Raw genomic sequence first — 24,339 nt, forward strand, 5'->3', positions numbered from 1 at the left:
GCTCACACTCCTTTGTCCATGCTGCCTGCCAGGGTTTGCTGGGTGACTTGGCGGGGGGCCGCGGGCCAACATTGCCCCACGAGCCCAGCCTTTCCTCTCTTTTTCCGTCGCTCTCGTGCGTTGGGTGGTTTCATCCAATCGTGGGCTTTGCTTCTGTAGTGATTTATTCTTTAACCAGCGTGAGTCATGGTGCCGGATTTTATTTGTTCCAAGAGAAAATAGCAGAGGGCATTTGTGTGCTGCGGTGTTGGGAGCCTGCGCTGGGGGCCCGCGCCAGGAAAGAGCGAGCTCAGGATGTTCCTCCGAGAGATGGCACAGCAACCACGCCCGGGGCTGCCCCAGGCTGCACCACCAGCGCTGTCACCGGAGGAGGAGGGACAGACTTGGATAAGATCTGTCATTCTGTCCAAGCAACAGTTCCCGAGGCCCATTTCCTCGAAACCTCTCCCTGACGCCGCGTCCTTTCTGGGGAAGAGGCCAGCGTGAGGAGCTAACGGAGCTGGCATCTGCCGAGGTGACACTCCACACGCCATCTCCCGTTGTTTCTTCCTCCTGAGAGCCCTTTTGTCCAGCATGTGGCTGTGACACGCTCCCGTTCCCACAGCTTGGAAAGTAGCTTCACGGGGAAGGAGACTCAGGTTCGTGTGGTGCTGAAGCCCAGACTTTTCCTGAGAGAGGAGCCAGTCTGATGTGCCTTCGTTTATCTGCTGAGGCCAAGACCTGCGCGCCAGCCTTCACCTGGACCCTGCCCTGACCCTGCCCTAACCCTGCAGAAAAGGGCCGCAAATGAGAACCTGGGGAACCTCCAGCTTGGGAGGGGAGGGAGTGGAGGGGTGCAAGGGCTTCACCCCTTAGCCTGGGCCTCAGAGCCAGATTTCGTAAATTACTCCGTCACGGATTACCTTTTTGTAACTCCAGATTCCACCATCAGTGGGCCTCTGGGCTTAGACATAGATCGTAGTAAAAATGTAAATTCGTTATCGGGGGAGGTCAGTGCAGGAGGCATTGTTATTACTGCCTTACCCCAATGAGAATCTAGTTTAGGTAGATACTACCTCGTCATCTTGAGCCAAGGGCCCAGGCTGGTGGGTGAGCGAACCCTTCGGCAGTTCCCATTGAGCTCCAGGAGGAAATACCAGTGGTAGCGGAAGCAATGGGACTGGGAGTTGGGACACCTGGATCTCAGGCCTGGCTTTCCCACTGACTTGCTGTGTGACCTTGGTGTAGTCTCTATCGCTGGGCCTCAGTTTCCTCATTTGTAAAGTAAGGGGGTTGGGATAAACAATTTCAAAGCCTCTCTCAGGTGGGGGGAGATGCGGAAGAAGGTGTAGTAACCCTGAAGGCCGGCCCCACCCATGTTTACTGTCCATCTGTGCCTCCTGAGCCTGTCCCCAGACACCCTGTCCCTCCCCACCGCCTCTCAGCCTGCTGAACACGGCAGGGGTGACCTCTGCCCGAGGTCTCCAGGCATGGACGGCACTGTATAGGCAGAGAGGTTTCTGGGAGAGATGGATATCTGCTTGGGTCAGGCAGGTCCATTTCAACATTGTCTGCCTTCGGGGCTGAGGGTGCTCATCCTCTGCGTGACACCAGCCTCTGGGGGGGGTAGGTGGTGGGGGTGGGGGCTGCTGGCAGGATCTGCACTAGGTCCAGGTAGAGGGTTTGCTCCCAAGCCCGGCAGGTTTCTGTGTCTCCCTGCCCACTGCCTCAGGCCACCCCAGAATTTAGGAGGCCGAGGCTCTGGTATGATTCTTTAGGAGCCAGCACAGGCCCTAACTTCCTTCTCAAGTTCCCACTCCAGCAGATTCTCTTTCTCCATTTTCTCTCCACATCCAGGGACTCCCCCTGTTATGACCCTTGTCCCCTTCTCTGTGTGCAAGCTCTCCTCTGTCCCCAGGCACCCTGAGGCCAGTGCAGCTGGCCAGGTGAGCAGGTGCTGGGAGGCCTGGGCTGGGCTCCTTCTCCTCCCACTCCCCTCAAGGGTACATGGCAGGCTGATGAGACTAATGACATCGGTGGCAAGAGACAGAAGCAGGAGGGAGTGGGGATATGGGGACAGGTTGGCCCCAAACCCACTCATGCCCTTTTCCATCTGAGCCTCCAGTGCAGGAGGGAAGAGGGAAAAAAGGAGAGAAGGGAAGCGGGAGGGGAAGAAAACTTGAGAAAGTAAGGGGCAGGGTGGGAAATAGAGAAATCAGAAAGAGAAAGAGGGCATGGAAAAGAAAAAAGAAAATTGAAAAGTAGGAGGAGGCAGAGGAAGGGCTAAGAGAGACAGGAGAGGTTTTGGATGGATGACAATAATAAGATACGAGCATATCTCAAAAATAGCCTCGCTTCCCCCCCCTCCATCCCAACCCCATCTCCATCCCCACCCCAAGGCACCCATTTCTCCACACTGATCCAGGCAATTTTGTGTCTGCCTGTTGTCATCAGCTTAAGACACTGCAAATGGAAACCTCTTGCTGGGGGTTCTGACTGTGGTCCCAGACCAGCAGCAACAGTACCACCTGGGAACTTGTTAGAAAAGCAAATTCTCCTGCCCCGCTGGACCTAGTGAATCAGGAACTCTGGAGGCGGGCCCAGTGATCCTCCCTGGGGATTCTATTGCACACTGACGGTTTGCGAACCACGGCTCCAGAGTGGTAACTGCAGACACTTTTTACATACGTTGCAGGGAGTCGTTTTAAGAACTCTGGGCTTATTCTGAGTGCATGGATGAAGTCAGGAGTAACTGCTCACATCCCAAGGGCTCTGGGTGTGCAGAGGTTTGCCCAGCGCTTCAAGATCCCCAGCTTGGCCCCTTCAGCCGCTTCTGGGAGAGGCACGGTTGGAAGCCCTCTAAAAGCTGCACCCTGCCCTTCCTGTCTGGGACAGGCAGCCCCTCCCCCTCCTCACAATTCCCTCCTCCTCTGCCCTCTGGGAATCTGAGCCCTCTTCTAGTCTACCTCTGATCTTTCTCTCCTCCCACCAGCGCCCCAGGGTTCTACCCCCCGGCTCCCCTTCCTTCCCTCTGAACCGCTTCTCTGAGAATAGTTCTCCCAGCACATCTGAGTCTCTACCCTGATCTCCTTGTTAAACTGAAGGCTCTGGTCCCCTGCTGCCGGCCCAGCTGTCCATCTGCTCCCAGGTGACCCTCAGATTCTTCAAACCAATGGGATCAAAGCTTAGCTCACCTGTTCTCCCAAAGTCTGTACCCTGTTGCTGGATTGTGCTGTTCTGTTTTTTCACTGTCTTCCCAATAAGTCATTCTCACACTGTTTTGTCTCTGACCTTGCCTCCTTCTACTCTTGCCTTAGTTCACTCCACTCCAGCTGCACTCATTCCTCAAGCATTCCAAGCTTCTTCCCAACGCAGGGCGTTTGCACTTGCCATGCCCTCTGCCTGGAATGCTCTTTTCTCAATCCTATCCGTGATTCTCTGAGATGCTCCCTTTCCTTCGGTGTCTGATTGCTGTCACCCTAGCATCGAGACCTTCCTTGACTCCTGTATAAGGTGGCAGCCTGCATCCTTACCCACCACTCCCAAGTCTCCTTACCCTGCCTAATGACTCTGCATGCACATCTCGCCATCTGACAGCCGATGGACAAACAAATAATCTATATCTTGCCCCACTAGAAGAAAAGGTGCCTCTGGGTAGGGACTTTGCAATTTTGTTCACCATTGAATTCTCAGGACTTAACACAGGTTCTCAAGGATGAACGAATGAACTGTTGATGCTCATAAAGCAAGCCCCTTCGTCAAGACCCCACCTCTTAGACCCTCCACTCACCAAGACTTCTTCAGCCTTTCCACCAGACCCCCATCCAGGGTCTCCTCTCTCAACTCCATCCTTCACATGGTAGCCAAATTGATCACCCTAAAAATTACAACTCTGGCGAACCACTCCCCTGCTCTAAAACCTCCAATGGCTCCCCAGTGCCTCCCAGATACAATCCTCTTGCACTGGTATTTAAAAACATCTGAAGTAAAATCTTTGCCCTCCCAGTCTTTGTTCTCACTGCTCCACTTTCTGCTTCTCCTCTTCTAGCCACTTGGGACAGTGTCCTTTCCCTAAATGTGGCTTTTTCTTTTCCAGGTTCCCTCCACCCAGTCCTGCTGAATTCGGAATTCACTCTCCCTTCCCCAAACTCCTAAAGTTCTTTCTGTCTGCCCTCTCCTGGCATCTACCACCCAGCACTGGGGCTCTGTGAGCACACGCCCTCTCTTCCCGGCTGTCGAAGCACTCATTTTTCCCACATGCTGTTTATGTGAATGTGCTAGTGCTGGGCGCTCGGAACACCACAGCGTTGGCTGTCTCGTGGGGTCAGCAGCGTAGCCAGTGGGGAAGGGCATAGCTGTTGGAGACTGTATGTTCCTGGCCAGCCTCGGTGCTGGGGCTGCTTCTGTTCTGGAGTCCCTTAGACTTAATAAGGTCTGGGCTCCAGACCTGCCTCAGACACTTACTAATTAGGTCATCTCTGCTGGAGTCTCAGTTGCCATGCCTGTAAAATGGGAACAAGACTCTTCTGTTACAAGTTGCTCATGTCCCTGAACCTGTATCCCAGGGATTTCACCTTGCCTCTTAAAGCCCACTGAGTTTCTAAGGGGCCTCTTTCAGGAGTCCTTGGGTGTTGTCAGGCTCCTGCTCCCTGGGCCCTTGAGGAGAAGAGAGGAATGCCCCGCCTTGCCGAGAGCTGAGGCTTCTCTCTCCAGGGGTGAGAACTTCAATGCCAAATTGGAAACTCGTGGGGCCCAGCTCTGTGTTATCTCAGCACCAGGAGGCTTCCTGCTCCAATGGACCAAAGGCTTGGAGAAGCCCTCTGCGAACCCTGCTCTGGAGTTTCAGGACATCAAATGCTCTTAGAATCCAACTGACTTAATGATTTCAATGTTCATACATTAGAGTCATGTGGATTAAATTTCTCTGAAAATACACAAGGGCTTAAAACGCAAGGGCAGAGAATACTCAGCCCGAGAAGAATTTGTTTTCTCTTTTCTTTCTCTGTGCCTGTGAGTGTAGTTATTTTTGCTAAAACCCAGGCATGTGGAAAACTGTTCAAGATGCCTGAAGCCCTGGTGTACAGTCAGCTTTGCGTAGCTTGAGGTCTGAGCTGACGATGCGCTGGGCTGAAGGTGAAGCGTTAATAAAATACAGTGGCAGCCCAACCAGGTGTGTCCCCCTTTCCTCCACCCACTTATATTAGGGTCTGATGTCCTTGACATTTAAGGACGCTCACAATCTGGTAAATGGGGACCAGACCCTACTGGAGCCTGTGGTAGGAGAGAGCTGGTGGGTCCATCTCTGGGGCAATGCTGGGACCTGGATTTGGGGCAGAGGTTGAGTACTGAGGATGTTTCCCACTGGCACCCCCTGCCCTCGGTGAAGATGATGAGCCTCAGTGACCACAGGCTCCCTGCTAGAATCTTCTGGGGAGCTTTTAAAAACACAGATTCCCTCACCCCACTGCAGGCCCAGGAAATGCAGAGCGAGGTATGCAAGTTCTGCCTTAAGAATTGAAAGCCAGGCCTGCTCCCAGGAGGCAGGAAGAGCCTGGGCCGTGGCCTGGAGCACCTCCAGCACAAGGTGGGAAGTGATGTGTGCCATTCGAAAGAGGGCTAGGGGAAGGCATGGCCATTCTAGGCAAAGAGAAGGGCCCAGCAAGTCTTCATGGAGAAAGTGTCTCACAAAGATGAACATAATTAATAATGGGTCATATTTTGTTTTGTATTGTTTTTTAATTATTTCAAGGATATTAGAGTTGCTTCCTCAACTAGTCTGTGAGTTATTTGAGAGTGAAACTGGCTTACTGAAATCAATATTTTGCAGTCTAGCAAAATTTATTAACAGATGCTTAATAAACAAATATTGGACAAAACAAATTCTATCTTGGAAAAGCCAGTTTCATTTAATATTTAACCCTTTACATGTAAATAATATGGATGCTGTGTTTCTTATGTGTGGGCCGGTTGAGAGAAGTTCAAATAATTAATTCAGTGTTTCAAAGTATGTTCTTATGAGTGTCTACTAAATGCCAGGGATTATACCCCTGATTTCAGGAAGAAAGACAGTGAAACAGGCAATTACTACCCAGTTTGATAAATGTCTTCTCAGAGGAAGTGATATCTAAGTTGATAAGAGAATATGAAAGAGGACTTTCAATTCCAGCCTTAAACAGCTATGAAACAAGACAAATGGATAAGACTATTTTTAGGTACTGGACAGCCATCAGTGAAGAGCTCAATACTTGAGAAAACACAAGCATAGGAGCTAAAGCCACATTCACCCAACTCTCTCTATGAAGGCACTTTCCTCATTGACCACAGGAAAATAGAGTTCAAACAGGGAGCAGCAGTCTATACCCAATAAAAATGAGTGTATAAGTATATCCTCAGTAAAAATGAGCATGTACGTCCAACAAAAAGACATGTATAAGAATGTTAATTGCAACTTCCGGTCAAGATGGAGGCATAGGTAGACACGCTTCACCTCCTCATACAACCACAAAAAGGAGTTATAACTAAATCCCAAAACATACAACATCCAGAATTGTCAGAGAGTCAAATTGTATGGAAGTCTGACAACCAGGATTTAAAGAAGCCACACTCATCCAGATGGGGGACTTTTAAAGGGAGGGAGTCAAAGTGGCTCTACCTAATACACAGAAACAAACACAGGGAGGATGCTAAATTGAGGAGACAAAGAAATATGGCCCAAATGAAAGAACAGAACAAAACCCCAGAAAAAGAACCAAATGAAATGGGGATAGCCAACCTATCAGATACAGAGCTCAAAACACTGGTGATAAGGATGCTCAGAGAACTCAGTAAGTACAACAACATAAGGGAATAAATGAAGGTTACACTAAGTGAAATTAAAAAAAATTTATAGGGAACAAACAGTGAAGGGAAGGAGGCTGGGATTCAAATCTATGATTTGGAATATAAGGAATAAATAAACATTCAACCAAAACAGAAAGAAGAAACAAGAATTCAAAAAAAAGAGGAGAGAATAAGAAGACTCTGGGACATCTCCAAATGTGTCAACATATGAATCATAGGGATGCCAGAAGAAGAGGAAGAGCAAGAAATTGAAAACTTATTTGGAAAAAATAATGAAAGAAAACTTCCTTAAGCTGGCAAAGGAAATAGACATACAAGTTTAGGAAGCACAGAGAGTCCCAAACAAGTTGGAACCAAAGAGGACCATACCAAGTCACATCGTAATTCAAATGCCCCAGGTTAAACGTAAAGAGAGAATCTTAAAAGCAGAGAGTTACCTACAAAGGAGTTCCCATAAAACTATGAGCTGATTTCTCAACAGAAACTTTGCAGGCAAGAAGGGACTGGCAAGAAGTATTCAAAGTGATGAAAAGCAAGGACCTACAACCAAGATTACTGTATCCAGCAAAGCTATCATTTAGAATGGAAGGCCAGATAAAGTGCTTCCCAGACAAGGTAAAGCTAAAGAAGTTCATCATCACCAAGCCCTTATTATATGAAATTTAAAGGGACTCGTTTAAGGAAAAGAAGATCAAAACTATGAACATTAAAATGGCAACAAATTCACAACTATCAACTGAATCTAAAAAAAAAAAAAATCCCCAACAAACTAAGCAAACAACCAGAACAGGAACAGAATCACAGGTATGGAAATCATTTGGAGGGTTATCAGCTGGGCAGGGGAAGGGGGAGAATGAGGGAAAAGGTGCAGGGATTAAAAAGCATAATTGATAGGTAAAAAACACACAGGAGATGTCAGGAATAGTATAGGAAATAGAGAAGCCAAAGAACTTATATGCACAACCCATGGACATGAACTAAGGGTGGGCGGAATTGCTGGAGGGAAGGGGAGTACCAGATGGAGGGGGGCAAAGGGGGAAAAGTTGGGACAACTGTAATAACATAATCAATAAAAAAATACTTAAAAAAAATGTTAATTGCATCTCTATTCAAAATAGCCCAAATCAAAACAATCCAGATGTTCATCAATAGCCGAATGAAGAAATAAATTGTGGTGCATTGCTGTAGTGGATTATTATACACCAGTGCGGAAGCATGAAGTATAATACATTGATCAGTGTGTCAAACCTCAAAGACATAATGTTGAGTAAAACAGGTCAGGTATAAAGGAGTACCTATCGTGTGATATTATCTGTATAAAATTCATAAACCAGCAAAAGGAATCTATGGCAATAGGAATCAGAATAGTGGTTACCTGGAGTGGCACTGACTGGGCAGGGGACACAAAGGAGCTGCAAATGTCCTGTGTCATGTTCTGGGAGGTGATTGCACAGGCATAAACATATGTAGAAGTTTACTGAGCTGTATACTTAAGATGGCTATGCTTATTGTATCTAAGTTACACCTCAGTAGAAAGATATCAAGTAAGATACTCCTTTATAAAAATATGTCTCTCTCTTTCCATCTCTATCTCTACCTCTACCTCTACCTCCACCTCTATCAAATGGCGGGGTGACGTAAGTGGGGAAAGGTAGGAGAGGATATCATGGGAGGAGGGAACTGCATGTACATAGCAGATCTAGAGTACTGGAAAAACTGATATAAAGCAATTCGACTCGTGATAACGTGTTGAGCACAGCAAAAGAGGTGGGAGAAATGGAAGAAAAAGAAGTTGGGGAGGGTAGGCAGAGGCCTGATTGGGAAGAGGGCATCGCAGGACATTAACCACCAATGTTCTTTGTATGGACCCGGAACTTGGCAAAGGCAACTAAGAAGGCCAGCCCAAGGCCTTGCCCTTTCTATTTCAGGAAGGAAAGAACGCCTTGTCTTCTGTCTGCTGAAAGCCAATCGGAAGGAGGAGAATGGCGATTGGCAGTATATGTGGATGAGGGTCTTGCCTGGGTGAGGGTATGTTCTAAATGTGGTTCGCAGTGATGGCTGCACAACTGGGTCAATTTAAAAAAAATCATCGAATTGTACACTTGATATGAGTGAATTTTATAATATGTAAAATGTCACCCAATAAAGTTATTTTAGAAACTGGAGGTGAATCCTTCCCTCCTCTTAAAAAAAAAGATTTTATTTATTTTTAGAGAAAGGGGAAGGAATAGAGAAGGAGAGGGAGAGAAACACCGATTGGTGACCTCTTGTAGGTGTGACAACCAACAGAGGACTGAACCCGCACCCCAGGCCTGTGCCCTGATGGGGAATCAGACTGGACCCACTAAGCCACACTGGTTAGTTCTCCTTCCCTCTTCTTGATTGCCCCCTCCCCAAAAGGGCCCTGGGAGCTCCCGCCACCCCACCTGGTTCTCACTTCATGCCACCACTGTCTGTGTTTTAGCTTGTGAGCACATTCAACCCATCTCCCCAGAGACACCCCCAAACAGTTCTTCAAGAAGCCAAGGCCAGGGGTGCTGCCCCACTGATGAGATCAAGGCCCTGAGAGGGTCTGGGAGGGGTAACTCTTGGTCTTGGAGTGGCTGCTGACTGTGCCGTCACAAAACTGGAAGGAGGAGGGATGTTTATTCCCATTTCTCAAGTGAGATGACTGAGGACCTGTGAAGTGGAATGCTCAAGGTCTCCTAGTCAGGGCAGAGCCTCTGCAGCCTCTAGCTGCCAGGGCAAGGAGCCAAAACACTGGAAATGGGGGCATCTACATGTCGGGACCAGTCTGGCAGCTGCGGGGCTCAGGGGCAGGATGGGGGGCTGGGTGGGGAGGGCAGGGCTGGGGGGGGCAGCTCTCACTCACCACTTCTTGCCTTCGATGTCGTGCTGCTGCACCGTGTAGCCGAAGAAGGCGGCCCTGGGGCCAGGGATGACCCGTGGCTTCCGGGTGTCCATATTGAAGGTGTGCGTGAACCCTGGGGTAGGGAGAGAAGAGGGGAGAGCAGAGGAGTCAGGCAGGTGGAGGTCTTGGTCCCAGGGATATGGGGGCCCTGCTGGCAGGTCAAATACCTTGGAGAGTCTGGGAGGATATGTTCCCCTACCCTTGGGGATCCCCTCTGTTAAGGAGTCCCTGCTTGAGGGAGCTCACAGTCTGATGGGAGAGGACCAGCCCCTTTCCCTGGGGAGCAAAATCCAGTGGGGAGGCATGAAGCCCACTCTTAGGGAGACCCAGTCTGAGTGGGAAGACCAGTCCCTCCCTCAGAAATTTCTCATTGTCAACAGGGGAGAGAGAGCTCCCTTCCTCCATCACTCCTTTCTCCAACTCTGCTTCTTCCAGCTTCTGCAGGTCTGCTCTTCCAGTTTTCCCCCTCTCTTTTCCCTCCTCTCTCCCCTTCTCCTCTCTCTCATCTTTGCCTGCTAAAGAGCCAGGGAACTGACTTCCCACCTCCCAGTCAAGCCTGGAGTCTTAGTGGCCATGGCCCTGCACTGCTGGCTGAACCCGACTGTGAGGCTCTGCCTGGCTTAGCAGGGGCCCCTATCAGCTGAGGCAGCTGAGGCTAAGTAGAGATGGGGTCCTGTAACCTTTTCACCCTGGCCCCAAAGATCTTCCTTCTTTGGTGAAGTCACATGTCAATTTCCACCTGGTGGAAAGCCTTGTTGTTGAGCCAAATGCTTTGCCCCTTTGGCATCCTTGTGCCAAGTTACAAGGAGTAACAACTCACATCTGTGTGGTGGTTTGGGTGTCCACCATCATTTACCCTTGTGGGACTTGGGAGAACGAGCAAGCATCATCCACATTTGGCAGTGGGGCTTGGCCCCAGTGAGGTTAAGAGTCTGGTCAGGGCCACGCTGCAGGTCAGCGGCAGCATCAGGAAGGAGGACCTGCGACTCCTTCCCTCCATTTTCAGGGCATGTTTGGTCTTGTTACACATCTAAGTGATGTCCCAGCCCAGTTGTCAGTACTAACAGGACCACCAAACTAGGGACCCCTGGGGTTTAAGGTGTGGAATCGTACCTCAAGCCCAAACCTCCAGATCAGTGAAAACCAATGAGCAGAATAGAATGTAATTATTGTCACCCCTTCCATGTATAGGGCACTTTAGGTTTCACAGAACAGTCACATGTATGTTATCATTTGATTACATGACAACCCTGTGATGAGACAGCAAATGGAAAGTGGGGGTCAGAGAGGTGAACTGACCCACCCCAGGTCCCACAGCCTGCTGGGGAGGAACTTGAAATCTGAGTCTTGGACCTGCAAGCCTCCCACGATCCCCTCCTGGGCACTGGCCCCTGGGCTGAGTGTTCAAGGGTGAAGCCCTGGGGCACCTACTTGATAAGGCCTATTGTACAAGTGGTTTTCTCCATACCTTTTTTTTTTTTTTTGCTCAGTAAGTGGATATAGTGGCCAAAATTTCCATTATTAGTCATAGAATGAGTCCCCAGAGGCAAAATGGAAACACCTTCCAATAGGGTGGTTAGCATGTGTGTTACTTCATTTACCCTTGTCAACTGAGGGCCAGGCCTGCCCGGAGCCCGGACTTAAGAAAACTTCTGAGGTCAAGTCTGGGCTCAGCGGGCAAGGCGAGTGTGATGGGCGGGCAGCACCCGAGCAGATGCAGGGGAGGACAGGGGCAGCAAGCGCCTGGGTAGCGGCCAACCCTGTCTTCCTGACTCCTAATCTGCCACATGAATTTAGTGTCGTGGCCCTCGGAGGGGTGGCAGAGGAAGAGTACGTTAGCTGATTTGTGCCTTATTTACAAAGCCCAGACCATGAAAGGCTAGCAGCGGCCTGGCTAGCAGCAGGCAGCCTTGGGGGAAAAGGCCGTGGTCAGATGAGCGAAGGGGGATGAAGGAACACACGGGTCAGCTGTGCAAAGTTGGGAGGTGAACAGAGAGGAACTCACTCTCCAAGTCTGTCCCAGGAATGGACGCGCACACACACAGAAACACACTTACACATATGCACCCACATGCACAGGCCACACGCAATCCCAGAGTACCGGGCAACACTTTATCTGGCTCCCTGGCTCCCCCTGGAGGTGTTCCTGGTGGTCCCTGGTCCTCCCCATCCTGCATCTGACCCCAGCAGAGGGAGGTGGCTGTGAACAAGAGGAAGGCTTGCTCTAGCCGTCAGGAAATCCAGATGCAACCCCCAACTCCCAGGCCTGCTGCGATGTAAGAACCTGTACAGACGGGGCCATAAATTGTGTCTCTGGGGTCTTCCCACTCATAGTGCTTCTGGCACAAATGTTGCCAGAAGCCTCCTTCCAAGGCCTGTTGGACCCCAAAACTCCTCAGCCGCACACCCTGCACCCTGTGTTTCCCACCCCCTCGCTGTTGGGTCCGAGCTCCTTACCTGCAAGGCCCTGCACGAGCCCACCCCATTCCCTCTACCCCTCAGTTCCTGTCCTCCCCTCCGTCCCTCTGCTCCAGCCACATTGCCCCCAGCTCTCCTTGCAGTTCCTGACCACGTCCGACCCATTCTCTGGTCAGCATCTTCGCCCTGGCTGTTCCGTCGTCCCCCAGTTATCCACATGTCTTACTTCCTCCGGTCAGGCCACCCTGTCACCCCTAAACCCTTAGTCTTCGTTTTCCCTCACAGTACTATCACAAACATGTTCCATCTCTGTTTGTTCTCATGTGGCTGACAGCCTGTGACATTCTCACGTTCTCTGAGCGCCTGAGACACTGCTGTCTCCTCACTGGTACCCTTAGTGCCTCAGATAATGATCTCACTCATAGTTAATGGTCACAGACGTTGGCCGACTGAATTGTTAGGGCCGGGACCCGAGTTGGCTGGGATGTTCTCCCCTGTCCGTGAGGAGGAGGAAAACAGAACAATATTTACTGAACGCTGATATATTCTAGGCACTATTCTGGGTATTTAACCATTAATTATATATGGATTAGTTAAATCTCATGCCAACCCTAGGAAATATTTATTACCACACTTCTGGGAGGTTAGATAATTTGTCCCAAATTCCTTGGCTGGGAGGCGGTTAGAGCAGGTCCATGATTAAGTAGCTTGTGGCACTCGGGTGATATGTAAGCCCTGGGAGATCAGCCTTTCATGCAAAGTACCCACTGGGGGAAGGGACGATTCTTTCCAGAGAAGGTCTCCCCCTCACCTTCTGGCCCCCGCCCCGCCTTTGGGTTTGGCGGAAAGAAGAATTTGGGAGAGAAGGCAGGGGCCCGGTGCTCCTTCCCTCACTTAGGGCTCTCCGCTATGCTCCCACCCCCAGCCCCCTGGGGAGAGGATCAGTGAAGTCTGGCCACAGGGAAGGGGACCAGAGCCCTTAGGGCTAGGGCACTAAGTTACAAAGTTCTGGTTTCTTCCCCCATTTGGCATTTGCTTCTGACCAAACCGAACCAACCAGAGAATGGATTTCCTAAAAGTGATGTCGAGCCTGTCGTCCTGACCTCAGCCCGGCAAGACCTCTGGCCGCTGCTCGGATGGCGCGTGGCTCTCATGCTTGGGGAATGTACTCTGCTCAGAGGTTCATGGACCCCAAACACCAACAAAATAAAAACACAGTTGTTTTTGACGGGAACCAACAGGCCGGCTGCAGAGACACTGGAGCCGAGTTGGGCAGTTTGCCACTTTTCTGCTCTCGATATTGATGACAGAGGGGGGAAAAACCACAGTTCCTGGGCTGCTGTCCTGTGGGCTGTGGCCAGAGTTACATCAGCAGCTGCTCCCTTTCTCAGAATCTTATCGTCGTTTAAAAAGCATCTGTGAGTCCCAAGAAGGCACCAAAGCTACAGTGAGGAGCTTGAGCATCCCTGGGGTCCACGGTTCTTAAACGCAGGCCAAGGTGGAGGCCACCACCACGTCACCAGGTGGGGCAGTCAGGGTCCCAAAGGCTGAGGCATGCTGGCCAACACTCGTCTGGAGCTAGCGCCAACTCCACAGCTCCCCAGAGAGTGCTAACTCCAGCTCGAGGAGCATCCGCTGAGAGTCCACTGTGCCCCCCACCCCACCCCCACCCACCCAAACCTCTGCCAAATAACTAAATAACTTTCCAGGGATCCTGGGAGAAAGCCCAATATCTCCACATGGCCTCAAGGCCCTCTGAGGCCTCCCCAGCCTTGTGAGAGCTTTCCTCCGCCTCCCTGTGGTCCAGCTCCCCAGATGCACTTTGCTTCCTACCACCTTAGGGCCTTTGCACATGCGGTTTCCTCTGCCTGAGTGTCTCTGATGACCTTCTCATTGCCTTGAAATCTCCACACAAACGTCATAGCCTTCCCTCCTCCCCAGGGAAGCCTCCTTGACCCCTGATTATAGGAGGTCTTACCCGATGGTCTCCTCACCCATCACACCTCACTAACAGGTGACAGGAGACTCCCCCTGTTCTTATCACAGTTAGTGGGATACACCGCGGGTGTGATCATTTGATTACTCCCATCTCCCCATCTGCAGGGTGTCTGCATGAGGGCAGGATGGGGTCTGTTTGCTCATCGCTGGATCCAGCACTGAGCCAGGGGCTGGCCCTGAACACCACTGAGGGGCGAGCAGGACAAGAAGAGCGTAGAGACTCTACCAGCTTGGGACAATGCCCATGGAAACCCGGAGAGAGAGTGCAACACTGTAAGCAGAGCACTATAGGTCTTAGAGAAGGGAGGGACAGCTGTGTGCTGGGGTGCCAGGAAGCTGCTGGAGGTGTGATCTGGCCTTATGGACAATACGTAGCAATTGGAGAGGTGGCCCAGAGGTGGTAGGCAGGAATTCCTAGTGCGAACGTGGGACCAGGGACAGGAGGAAAAACACAGCCTTCTGGGTGGTGGTGTCGGGAATCGGCCAGCTCCTCCCTACCCTCCTGCCAGGCTCCTTGAGGGTGAGGCACCAAGCACTGCTCCAAATTTATTTAATCCTCACAACAACCTTCTGAGGTACGTATATTAACATTCTCATTTCACAGGCAAGGAAACCGAGGCACAAAGGAGATGGGTAACTGGCCAAGGTCTCCTGGCTAGGAAGTGGCAGGGATGAACTCTGGGGCCTCATCGGTCTGGCCCCACACTGCCTGCCCCCATGGCCTTCCTCATCCCCTTCAGGTCCCATGCCCTTCAGCCACTTGAGTTCCTCACTGTGGGGGTCCCGCCCAAGCTTGTGCTCCCCCGACCCCTTCGTCTTAAAAACAGCCCCGGCCTGGGTCCCACACTCGCAGATCCTGCTCACAACAGCACCGCTCAGCCCAGGTGGCCGGGAAGACCAGCCAGAGTCCTGAGGGTCTGGACAGAGCACCAGACGGCTGACAGCAAGAGGAAGTGACTCTGGGTCCCCAAGGGTGAAGAGCACCAGCAGCTGCGGTCCCCGGGCCGCGCTCATTCTTCCGGCCCAGCGTTCCGTTGCAGACACACCTGTGTAAACAGGCTTTCATTTCCCTTGGATGGTGGGACCTGGGATGGTGGTGAGGGAGGCTGGAATGTGACCCAAACTCTGGTATTATCTCCCTTCTCCCGGTTTGACATGGGCCCCAAGAATCTTCATATCTAAAAGCAAATCTCAGATGGGGGTGAGGGGGAGAAAAGACCCTGAAACTGGCCTAAGCAAAAAGAAATGGTAAAGGGGACCTCCTACTGCTGTGGAAGGAAAGAGAGAAAACATCCCAAAGTGAGACAGAATGAGCTTCAGGTGACCGAGCTTTAGCTGCGTCACCTGCATCGCTGCCCCTGGGCCTGGGCAGACTCCACAGGGTGGTGGCTCTTGCTGCCACCAGCCATCTCTCCCTTCTGCCCTGAGGCCACTGTTTCAAAGACAGGCAGGTTTGAGGGCATTGTTGACCAGGCCCGAAGGTCCTAACCCAGACCCCTGCGATAGGTACATGAAAGAAGAGACAGGGGGGAAGAGCGTGGTCCTGCCCCATCAGAGCAGCTTCTGGCCAGTTGAGGGAAAAAGCCTCCACTGGAGAGGAGGTGGTCTCAGACCAGGGAGTCCTCTGACTCTGGGGAGAGGTGGGACCCTGCCTTTGGGGGCCTGCTGCCCTCATAGGAGACCTAGTAACTATGCTCTCCCCCAGGAATCCCTCAGGAGGGTGGGTCTGGGCCCTTGGGAGGCCCCCTGTGGGTGGAGAAAATGGGCAGTCCCTTCCCTGCACGTGGCTGCTTGGGTGGCGGGAAAATCACACTGCATCGTGGGCTTTTCTCTGCCTGGACCTCCCTCTACTTGTGGAGGGATTTAGTTAATACCTGCTAAGTGTCGGGGTTAAACCTACACACAGAGCAGAGTGAGTTCCATACATCTTCTCCCCATCCCGAGACTCCGACCAAGGTGAGGACCAGGACTGGGACAGAGGAAACGGTGTTGAATAGAAGTGGCAAATTCAGCTCTGCCTACCCAAAGCTCACAAGACTGTTAAGCATCAGGTACGAGATAGTTACACATATTAACTCATTTACTCCTCATGCCAGTCCTATGAGATAGCTATTGTGATGTTCCCTTTTTTTCTGAAGTGAGGAAACTGAGGCACATTTTCTGTAACTTGCCCCATATCACACATCTAGCAGGTGAGAGAGCCGGGGTGTGAAATCAGGGTCCCTTTTCAGATTGCATCGTTAGTCCCAGTTTGTCACTCCTCTGTACCCAACCCTTTGCTATGTGACTTCGTGGTTCCTCGCATTGAAGGGGCAGAGGAGATCCTCTCCTGCCCCCCTCCCCCAACTACCTGGCTTTGCGCCGGGCCACACGTGGCAGAAATGAAAGTTCTTAGCTGAGGTCTTAGCATACCTCATCTGTTTCTGCATGCTCACCTGCGCTTCTGACTTTAACGTGAGAAGCACCGGATTTTGCCATGTATAATATGCACTTTTTTGCCCAAATTGTTGAGGAAAAAATAAAGATGTGCATTATACCTAGGTAGCACGAATTCTGTATCTATATAAATGTTTTTAATTCTTTTATTTATGCTTATGCATTAAAAGTAACTCTAGAAAGCAGTAACAATATCTGCATGCAAAATAATACCCTAGAATATGATCATCAGTTTTGTTTCTAAATATAAATAAATAAATAAATAAATAAATAAATAATTGAATTAAAATATTAAAACAAAAGATTTTTTTCCCTGAAAGTTTGGGCCAAAAACATGGGTGCACATTATACACGGCAAAATATGGTACTAGTTAGGCCGGCCCATGGATCCCAGGAAAAGGATGAGCGAGGCATGTGGAGCAGAGCTGCCCCAGCTGAGAGCGGCACTGACCAAACCCACCTGAGATCAGCCATCCCCCACATTCATGAGACCAGCAGGACCACTCAGCTGAGCTGAGCTTGGGTCCGCTATGCCCAGCCGCCCATAGACATGTGAGTTAAATAATTACTGTGTGTCTCTCAGATTGGGGGGCATATTATAGCATTATTAGAGCATTTGGTAACTGATACAGTCTAGCCCTTAAATGATGGACAATTGTAAAACAAGACGGGTTCAAGCTCTCTGGCATCCAAGGCCCAGCCCCAGGCCCCAGTACATGTCTGAAAGGTTCTCTTGGGCCAACTCACAGTCAGCTCCCAGTTGTTGACATGTAAGCGTCTATCTTGAGTCTCTGCAAACAGTTTAGAATTGGAGGCCAAGGAATGCAAACTCATCTTAATGTTGATTGGAATCAAACTCATTTAGGAAGGGAACTCTCCAGGAAACAATGATCATATTTTGCATTCCTGAGCCAAAGGGAAGGATTGGACAAAGCTGTCACCCAATGCTCTGCATTACCCAGGTCTAGCTCCCTCTCTTTTTGCTTGAACTGTGGAGAACTGGCCCCAGGACCCTCCGTCCCTGACTGCGGCTCTAGGCACACCCAGACGCCAGAAGGACTGAGGTTTTGGTGGGGGTCCAGGCAATGTGGTCACCCTTCCAAGAAAGTCCAGATATGCCCTGGAGCCGGATTGTGCTGCTAAGACCTTGGCAACATTTAGAACATGTGGGCAGGGACTCCATTGTTCCCTTCGGACCATTCTTATTTCAGAAACTGCAGACACCAGGCTGTGTGCACCGACTCCTGGAGTACACGGCTACGTGGACTCGGAATGACGGAGACCTCTCTCTCCCTAGAATCTTCTAGGAATGGAAGCCAAGATCCCCTCAGTGAGGAGAAATATTGGAGGACCACTATCAAGGTCAAAGGCCACAGGATGGACTCCTGACTTTGGGACAGCTGGTTCTAGGACGCAGAAAAGGGGACATGGGAATGTCATGTCCACCTCCTGAGAGCTAGAACTGCTGTGGCAAGGAGACAAGGCTGGTGTCTGGACACCTGGATTTTCCCCTGGGTTCTGCCATTAGGACTCGTGGAACCTTGAACAAGGTAGTTTCCCCTTTAGAAAATGAGGAAGCTGGGCCAGGTGGTCTGAAGACCTTCATAGTCGGGATGTCCTGGGTCTCTGTGCCCTTCTCTTCTGGATTCATTTCGAAATATCCCTTGGGAGGGGAGGGGCAGACAGATGGTCATCGCCCCTGCGAGTCTCTGTTAGATTGGCTTTCAGGACTGACGCCGTTCCCTCCCACTCCTCTGGCACTAGAGTCCAACACAGCTACCCCTCAGCTTCAGGCCACTTCTAAAGGACACTCTCCTGCCTGTCCCCAGTGGCTCAGCATTCGGCTGAAACTGCCCTCTGCTGGAATTGGGGGCTGTGATGCCCAGACGGTTCTTTCCATCAGGCTGATGCCCCCCTGTGCTTTAAAGAAAACTTGCCCAAACCTGGGTCTTCTCAGGAGAGAAACAGTCCCTGCTCTTTGCTAGTGCAAAAGACCACTCCGTTTTCTAGCTCCTCTAATCAACTCATCAGAGTCTTACTTCTTTACAAAATGACTACCCTTCTAGACGTCAGTTGGTGTCTCTTTGCTAACTGGTCATTATCCCGCTGCCTTTTTCCCTGAAGAAACACCATGGAGCTGCCATCCTGCTTCACATTCATCCAGCCACTGAGATCACCGCCATCCTTCCTTTTCCTCCCCTCTGTTTGATAGAACCACAGGTCTGGATGGATTCTCGTATCCTTGGTTCCCCCGGCCTCATGCAGGTCAGAACATGGCTCACTGGGTGTGTGCGCACATGCGTGTGCATGTGTGTGCACACGTGTGGCTGAGGGATTAGCCAGAGTGGACAGGATGGAAGGGGTGACGACAGAAAGGAGAGGGTTTCAGGGACAGAGATGCCTTCCATGTGAAGGACCGGCTGTAGCCCAGTCGACAGAGAAAAAGGAGAGGGGATTAGTGTGGAGGCTTCCGTGGAAAGGCGTCACCTTCCCACGGCATGAAGCACACCACTCGTTTCTTCGGAAGTGTCTCAGAGAAGTGATCTCATTTGGGAGCCCGTGTGTCCCCAGCCTACGCCCACTGCTGCCCTGGCACTGAGCTGCGTTGAGTGCAGCAGCAGCTGTTTCGTGGGTACCTGTGGCCACGTGCCCGCCTTCCCAGGAGGAAAAGCCCCAGAACACTATGAGCGTTTAGGTCCTCCTAATGTTAAATACGTGAAAAAGAACACAGAACAATCAGCAAGCTTCCTCTGTGTATGGTGAGGGGGCAGATGCCGTCACTGGAGGAATTCTAGTTCCTTCTCCAGCTCCGAGACTTGAAGAAGGCCTCACGTGGGCACAGACGTGTTAAGCGGGAAAGTGCTTTTATAGTCACAATCTCATTAGGTCTTTACAGGCGGCCTCTGACACACAGTCTACACAGAAGGAGCACTGCCACTCTCTCCTCCATGCCTTTGCTCTCAGTTTCCTCTGCCTACCTGCCTTCTTTTACTGTCGGCCCCTATTCTGCGCCTGTCAGCGGGGCCCAGGGCCCCACTTGCTCTGTCAATAGACCCACCTCATCCCCATCCCACCCTCTGCTCCCACGACTGCCCTGTCGCCTGACACCCCTCCTCATCTCAGGTGGAGAGTCCAGGCGACAGGACCCATGCCATGTCGGGTCCCTGCCTCCCTTTGGTGCCTAGAGTTTCATACAGTAGGCAGCCAGCAAGCATGAAGTAAACACACACACCAAGGGTGGGCTGGGCCTCTTTCACTAATGGGAAGTGGAGGCTTAGGAAGGTTACCTGCCATGACCAAGGTCTTCTAGTTGCTGGAACACAGTTAGAGCAGATATCTGCCTCCCCAGTCCCAGGCAGTGAGTGCTCTTAATCCACTCCTTTCCCAAACCTCTTGGAGAGATTCAGCTGCCACTCTCAGAGCAAATGCCAGGGGTGGGCCAGGTGCTTCAGTACAGCATGTCATTTAATTCTAACAAGGAATTAGGGTTGGTTTGTTTTTTTTTTTTTTAAATCCCTATTGAAAAAGGGAGGAAACAGAGGCTCCAAGACTGACTTGCCCATGGCCCAGGTGCCGGGGCCTCATCCTGTCTGCTCCCAGGCAACACATCCTTCACCCCTTTCCAGCACCCCCTCCAGGCCTGCTGTGTCTGTGTGAGGTAGGCCAGGGCAGCTGAGAGCTCTCCTTGGTGGGGTCAGATGAGACCCTCTACTCAGGCCCAAAGATGACACCCCTTTGCCCCCCTGCTGGACCAGGAATAGCTCCATATGTGTAGAACCTATGCTAGCCTCTTTGGGGCCAAAAGAGAGAGGCTCCCTTAACTAAGCCAAGGGGGTTCTGTCCCTCCTCATCTCTGCCCTGCCTGAACAGTGCTGGGACACAGCAGGCTCTCTACAATGTTGACTGAATGAAGGAATGAATGAATGAATGGGCATGGATGAGCTCATTGAATTAACTAGGTATTCCTCCAAGAAGGACCTAAGCAGATGGGTCACAGGGCAGCCTTCCTTCCCTGTACCCATGGCCCTGTCAATTCATCCTCTGCTTACTTTGGCCAGGCCCTGCCATGCCTTACGATACACACTGGGCATCAACCACCTTGGGGCCCCCCGGCCCTGGCTAGCCTACCTCACTCCCCTACTTCAGTTTCCTTGTCTCATCAGAAGAAGTGTCTGCTCCTTCAGTGTCCTGTTTTGTGCTAGATAAACAAATGCTTGCTAATGAGTGGCTGATCACAATGTCCCCTCAACTGTCCAAAGCATTTGCTGCCCTATAGGAGGATGGATTCTCAAAATCAGAAACAATCAGACCTGGGCTGAACAGCCTGATGGAACAGTGAGGACCTCATCACTGGGGTGTGTAGAGGAGGCCAAATGCTTGTTGGAGCAGGTGGGATGCTGGCTGAATGAGAAATAGTTGTGTGAGCATCCCAAGAAGGGGGATGGAAAGAAGGAGCAAGTATTGGGGAGGGCAAGGGCTGCCCTTTTAATTTTTTTTAAAAGAAATCAGACCCCTGGCTGGTGGCTCAGTGGATCGAGCGCCTGCCTGGAAACCAAAGGGGTCGCCAGTTTGATTCCCAGTCAGGGCACATGCCTGGGTTGTGGTGTGGGCCAGATCTCCAGTAGGGGCGTGCAAGAGGCAACCACATGTTGATCTTTCTCTCCCTCTTTTTCTCCCTCCCTTCCCCTCTCTAAAAAGAAATAAATGAATAAATCTTAAAAAAAAAAAAGGAAATCAGATGTTTGCCAATGTTCTGGTTAAGCAGGTGTCTAGCTCATTGAGAACAGGCCTAAAAATGGAAAACAGCAAACACCAAGTCAGAATTTGCTGTCATCAACATTGGTTTTGCTCCCAGCCTCGGAAACCACCTCATGCCTTCAGAGAACACATGGATCACCTCCTCCAGGAACAAGACTCACGGTTTTATGAATGCTAGTATACTTTTCAGCCTTACATAATTCATCTTTTTTTCCCAAGTAGGGAAAGTGATCAAAATGTACTTCTTAAGCTTTTAAGAGCTTCTGTGAGGGATATTAAAACATACCAGTGTTGATATTATGAATCTCTGTGTTGTAAGTCCATTTAATGTGCAATAAAGTATCAAAAAACTAGACCCCACACCACCTCCCCAAGCACAGACCTCAAGCTGTGAAAAGTGGATTCAAGAGACGTGAGCCCCCATGTCTGACCCCAAATATACACCTATAGGATCTGGCCGAGCCGAGGCTCTCAAGGACCCAGATCACACCCCAGCCAGCCCAGACCTGCCCTCTGGCCCCACGATCATTACCCAGCTGCCCGGAGAACATTTTCACTTGGATGTCTCATAGCATCTCACACTTCATAGGACCAAAAGGCACCCTAGGCTTTCCTTTCTACACTGGCTTGTCCCCAAATCTCCCTGACTCAGGACTCAGCATTACCACCCACCTGATTGCTCAGGTCAGAAGCTTGGAAGTTGTTCCCCAGGATTTCCCTCCACTCCCTGCGAATCCTGTAGGTTCTACTCTTTCAGTTCCTCCCAAATGTGTCCACTCTTCTCTATTTCTTCTGACAGCATCCAGACCAAGTCCTTTTCATTCTTTTGTGCCTGGACTTTTGTAAGAGCCCTCTAACTTGTCCCTCAGTTCTACTTTTGCTCAGCTCCAAGTTACGCTCTTCACAGCAGCCAGAGTGATCTTTCTAAAATGCCAATCAGATCCTGGCTCTTTCTTGCTTAAAATGCTCTGGCATCCCCCAGGCCCTTCTGGATCTACCTGCTCCTATGCTGTGATCTTCATCACTTTCAACTTCCAGCCACACTGCCTTTCTCCTTGCCCCTCACATGCTCACAGCTCTTCCCACCTGAAGGCCCTTTGCCTGGAACATTCTTCCCGAAGATCCTTGCTCAGCCAGTCCCTTCTCAACCTCCCGTTTTAATGTTGTGGCCTCGAAGAAATCTCCCCTGACTGTGCTATGGAGAACCCATTATTCTCCATCAAAGCTTCTCCTTTATTTCTCTTACAATTAAATAATTACAGTTGGTTATAAGCTACTTGCTCATTTGGACACTGTCTCCTTTCCTACTGAAGCTTAAGATCCAAGGGAAGGGACCAGAGGGGTGGTGGACCCTGCTCACAGAGCTGACTGTGTGCAATCTTCCCATTCAGTGGTGTCGTGTCGGTGGTTTAAAATTAACCACGTTGAGAGGATTTACACCATGGTAATTGGCAAATGCTACAAATAAGGATGCTCCCCACCCCATCCGAAGAGCCAGAATGGGTTGTTAAACATTTACCAGATACAAGGACTGAATCTTTCTCAGCACCTAGAACAATGCCTTGCACACAATAGCAGCTCGACGTGCATTTGTTAAAAGAGATTGAAAAAAGTATATGAATAGAAGCATTCAGGCCTCCGGAGCCTCACATACTGACCTGCCATCAGGGAGCTGAAGGGATTGTGGCACTCTAAGCTTCAGGAAGGGAAGGAAATTAGAATTCTGCCTTTGGCTTCAGAAGCCCTGGTTCTAATTCCAGCATGGCTTCTGACTTGTTTTATGACTTAGGACCAGTTTCCTCCTGGCCCTGCTTCCTTAACTGTAAAAGGCACAGTTAAGTTGATAGATGCTCTATTTCTAAGTCCCTGTGTAAGATTTAATGAAGCCCCTTTATGCACACTGTCGCCACTTTCTTTGCCTCCGACTCCTGGGGTTACTGCACTATGTTACACAACTGCAGAGGGCGCCGCTTACATTGCAGCTGACTGAGTTACGCGGGGCACAGCCTGCACAGCTGTACGTGGCAGCTCTTCCCACTCTGATCCTGGCCACTAGCCATTTCAAAAGGAGCCGAACTAGACAGTGAGTCCCTCCCTTTCCTGACATACTAACCAGCTCGAAAGGCTCAGACAGTTTGGTTTTGGTTTTCTAACTCCTAAGATTATTTTCTGCTTGTCATGGGCGTGTGGATCAAGAGCCCTGTGCATCCGGGGCTAGCCCCAGCCCAGGGAGTGTTTGGGCAAAGTAAGAGCAAGACAAGGCTCAGCATATGCAATTTGTGGCAGGGCTTTCCTTCGGAGGAGAGCAAGCAGGGCAGCGAGGACCCGGAGTACTGCTGTGCCTGTCTGCCCCTGGCTTTTGAAAGCAAACTAAAAAAAGGAATTGTGGGGGCCCTTCCCTTCCAAGCCTTCAGGGCCCGCCCTACAGTGGATTGACCCACGCCCATCTGAAAAGTTCTCTGGCTACACAGAGCTCAACATAGATCCACCGGAACCCAAGTCAAGCTAAACGGTATTGGCTAGGCTTGGTGGGGATGGAAGATGCTGGGAAGTGAAAGTGTTTTGCTCTCTGGCATTGCAGGGATGCAAACCAAGGATGGCCACTTGCATAGGATGTTCAGATTCCAAGTTCCCTCCCAGGCAGATACTTGGTACTGAGGCCTCTCAAGAGGCCCCTGAGGCCCAGCCCTTTTCGGGGACTTGTGGATGAGAAAGGGCCAGCTATGTGCTGGGTCCACCCATGTGCTAGATGAAGTTGTTTTAAAAGAGAGTCCCTGTTGTCAACTTCTTTCCTATGTTACATGTGCCTTTATGGTCAGAGTTTAGGCTCTGTCTGGATCAGGAATGCTTATGGAAGCATGGGAGCGTAGTCCCACAGAGCTTTGGGAATCAGGGAGGCCAAACATTTATCTCAGAAGTGATTAAATGCAGTCTTCAGAGGATACACGACTCACTCAAATTTAGTATTGGAGCTTGAGTTTGACCCAGAGGTTGTCATC

The 24,339-nt window shown here is 50.6% G+C and overlaps 1 protein-coding gene across 1 annotated transcript in view; it reads right to left on the reverse strand.

Moving 5' to 3' along the window:
• The window catches only part of ITGA11 (integrin subunit alpha 11), a 117,245-nt gene that overhangs the window by 79,209 nt on the left and 13,697 nt on the right, over positions 1–24,339 (reverse strand). Inside the window, exon 2 of the mRNA XM_053929132.1 lies at positions 9,692–9,803. Coding sequence (XP_053785107.1) covers positions 9,692–9,803 — 112 coding nt within the window. The remainder of the gene's footprint in view (positions 1–9,691; positions 9,804–24,339) is intronic.

This window comes from Desmodus rotundus, chromosome 7 (assembly GCF_022682495.2).
Source record: "Desmodus rotundus isolate HL8 chromosome 7, HLdesRot8A.1, whole genome shotgun sequence".
In the NCBI taxonomy this organism is placed as follows: domain Eukaryota; kingdom Metazoa; phylum Chordata; class Mammalia; order Chiroptera; family Phyllostomidae; genus Desmodus; species Desmodus rotundus.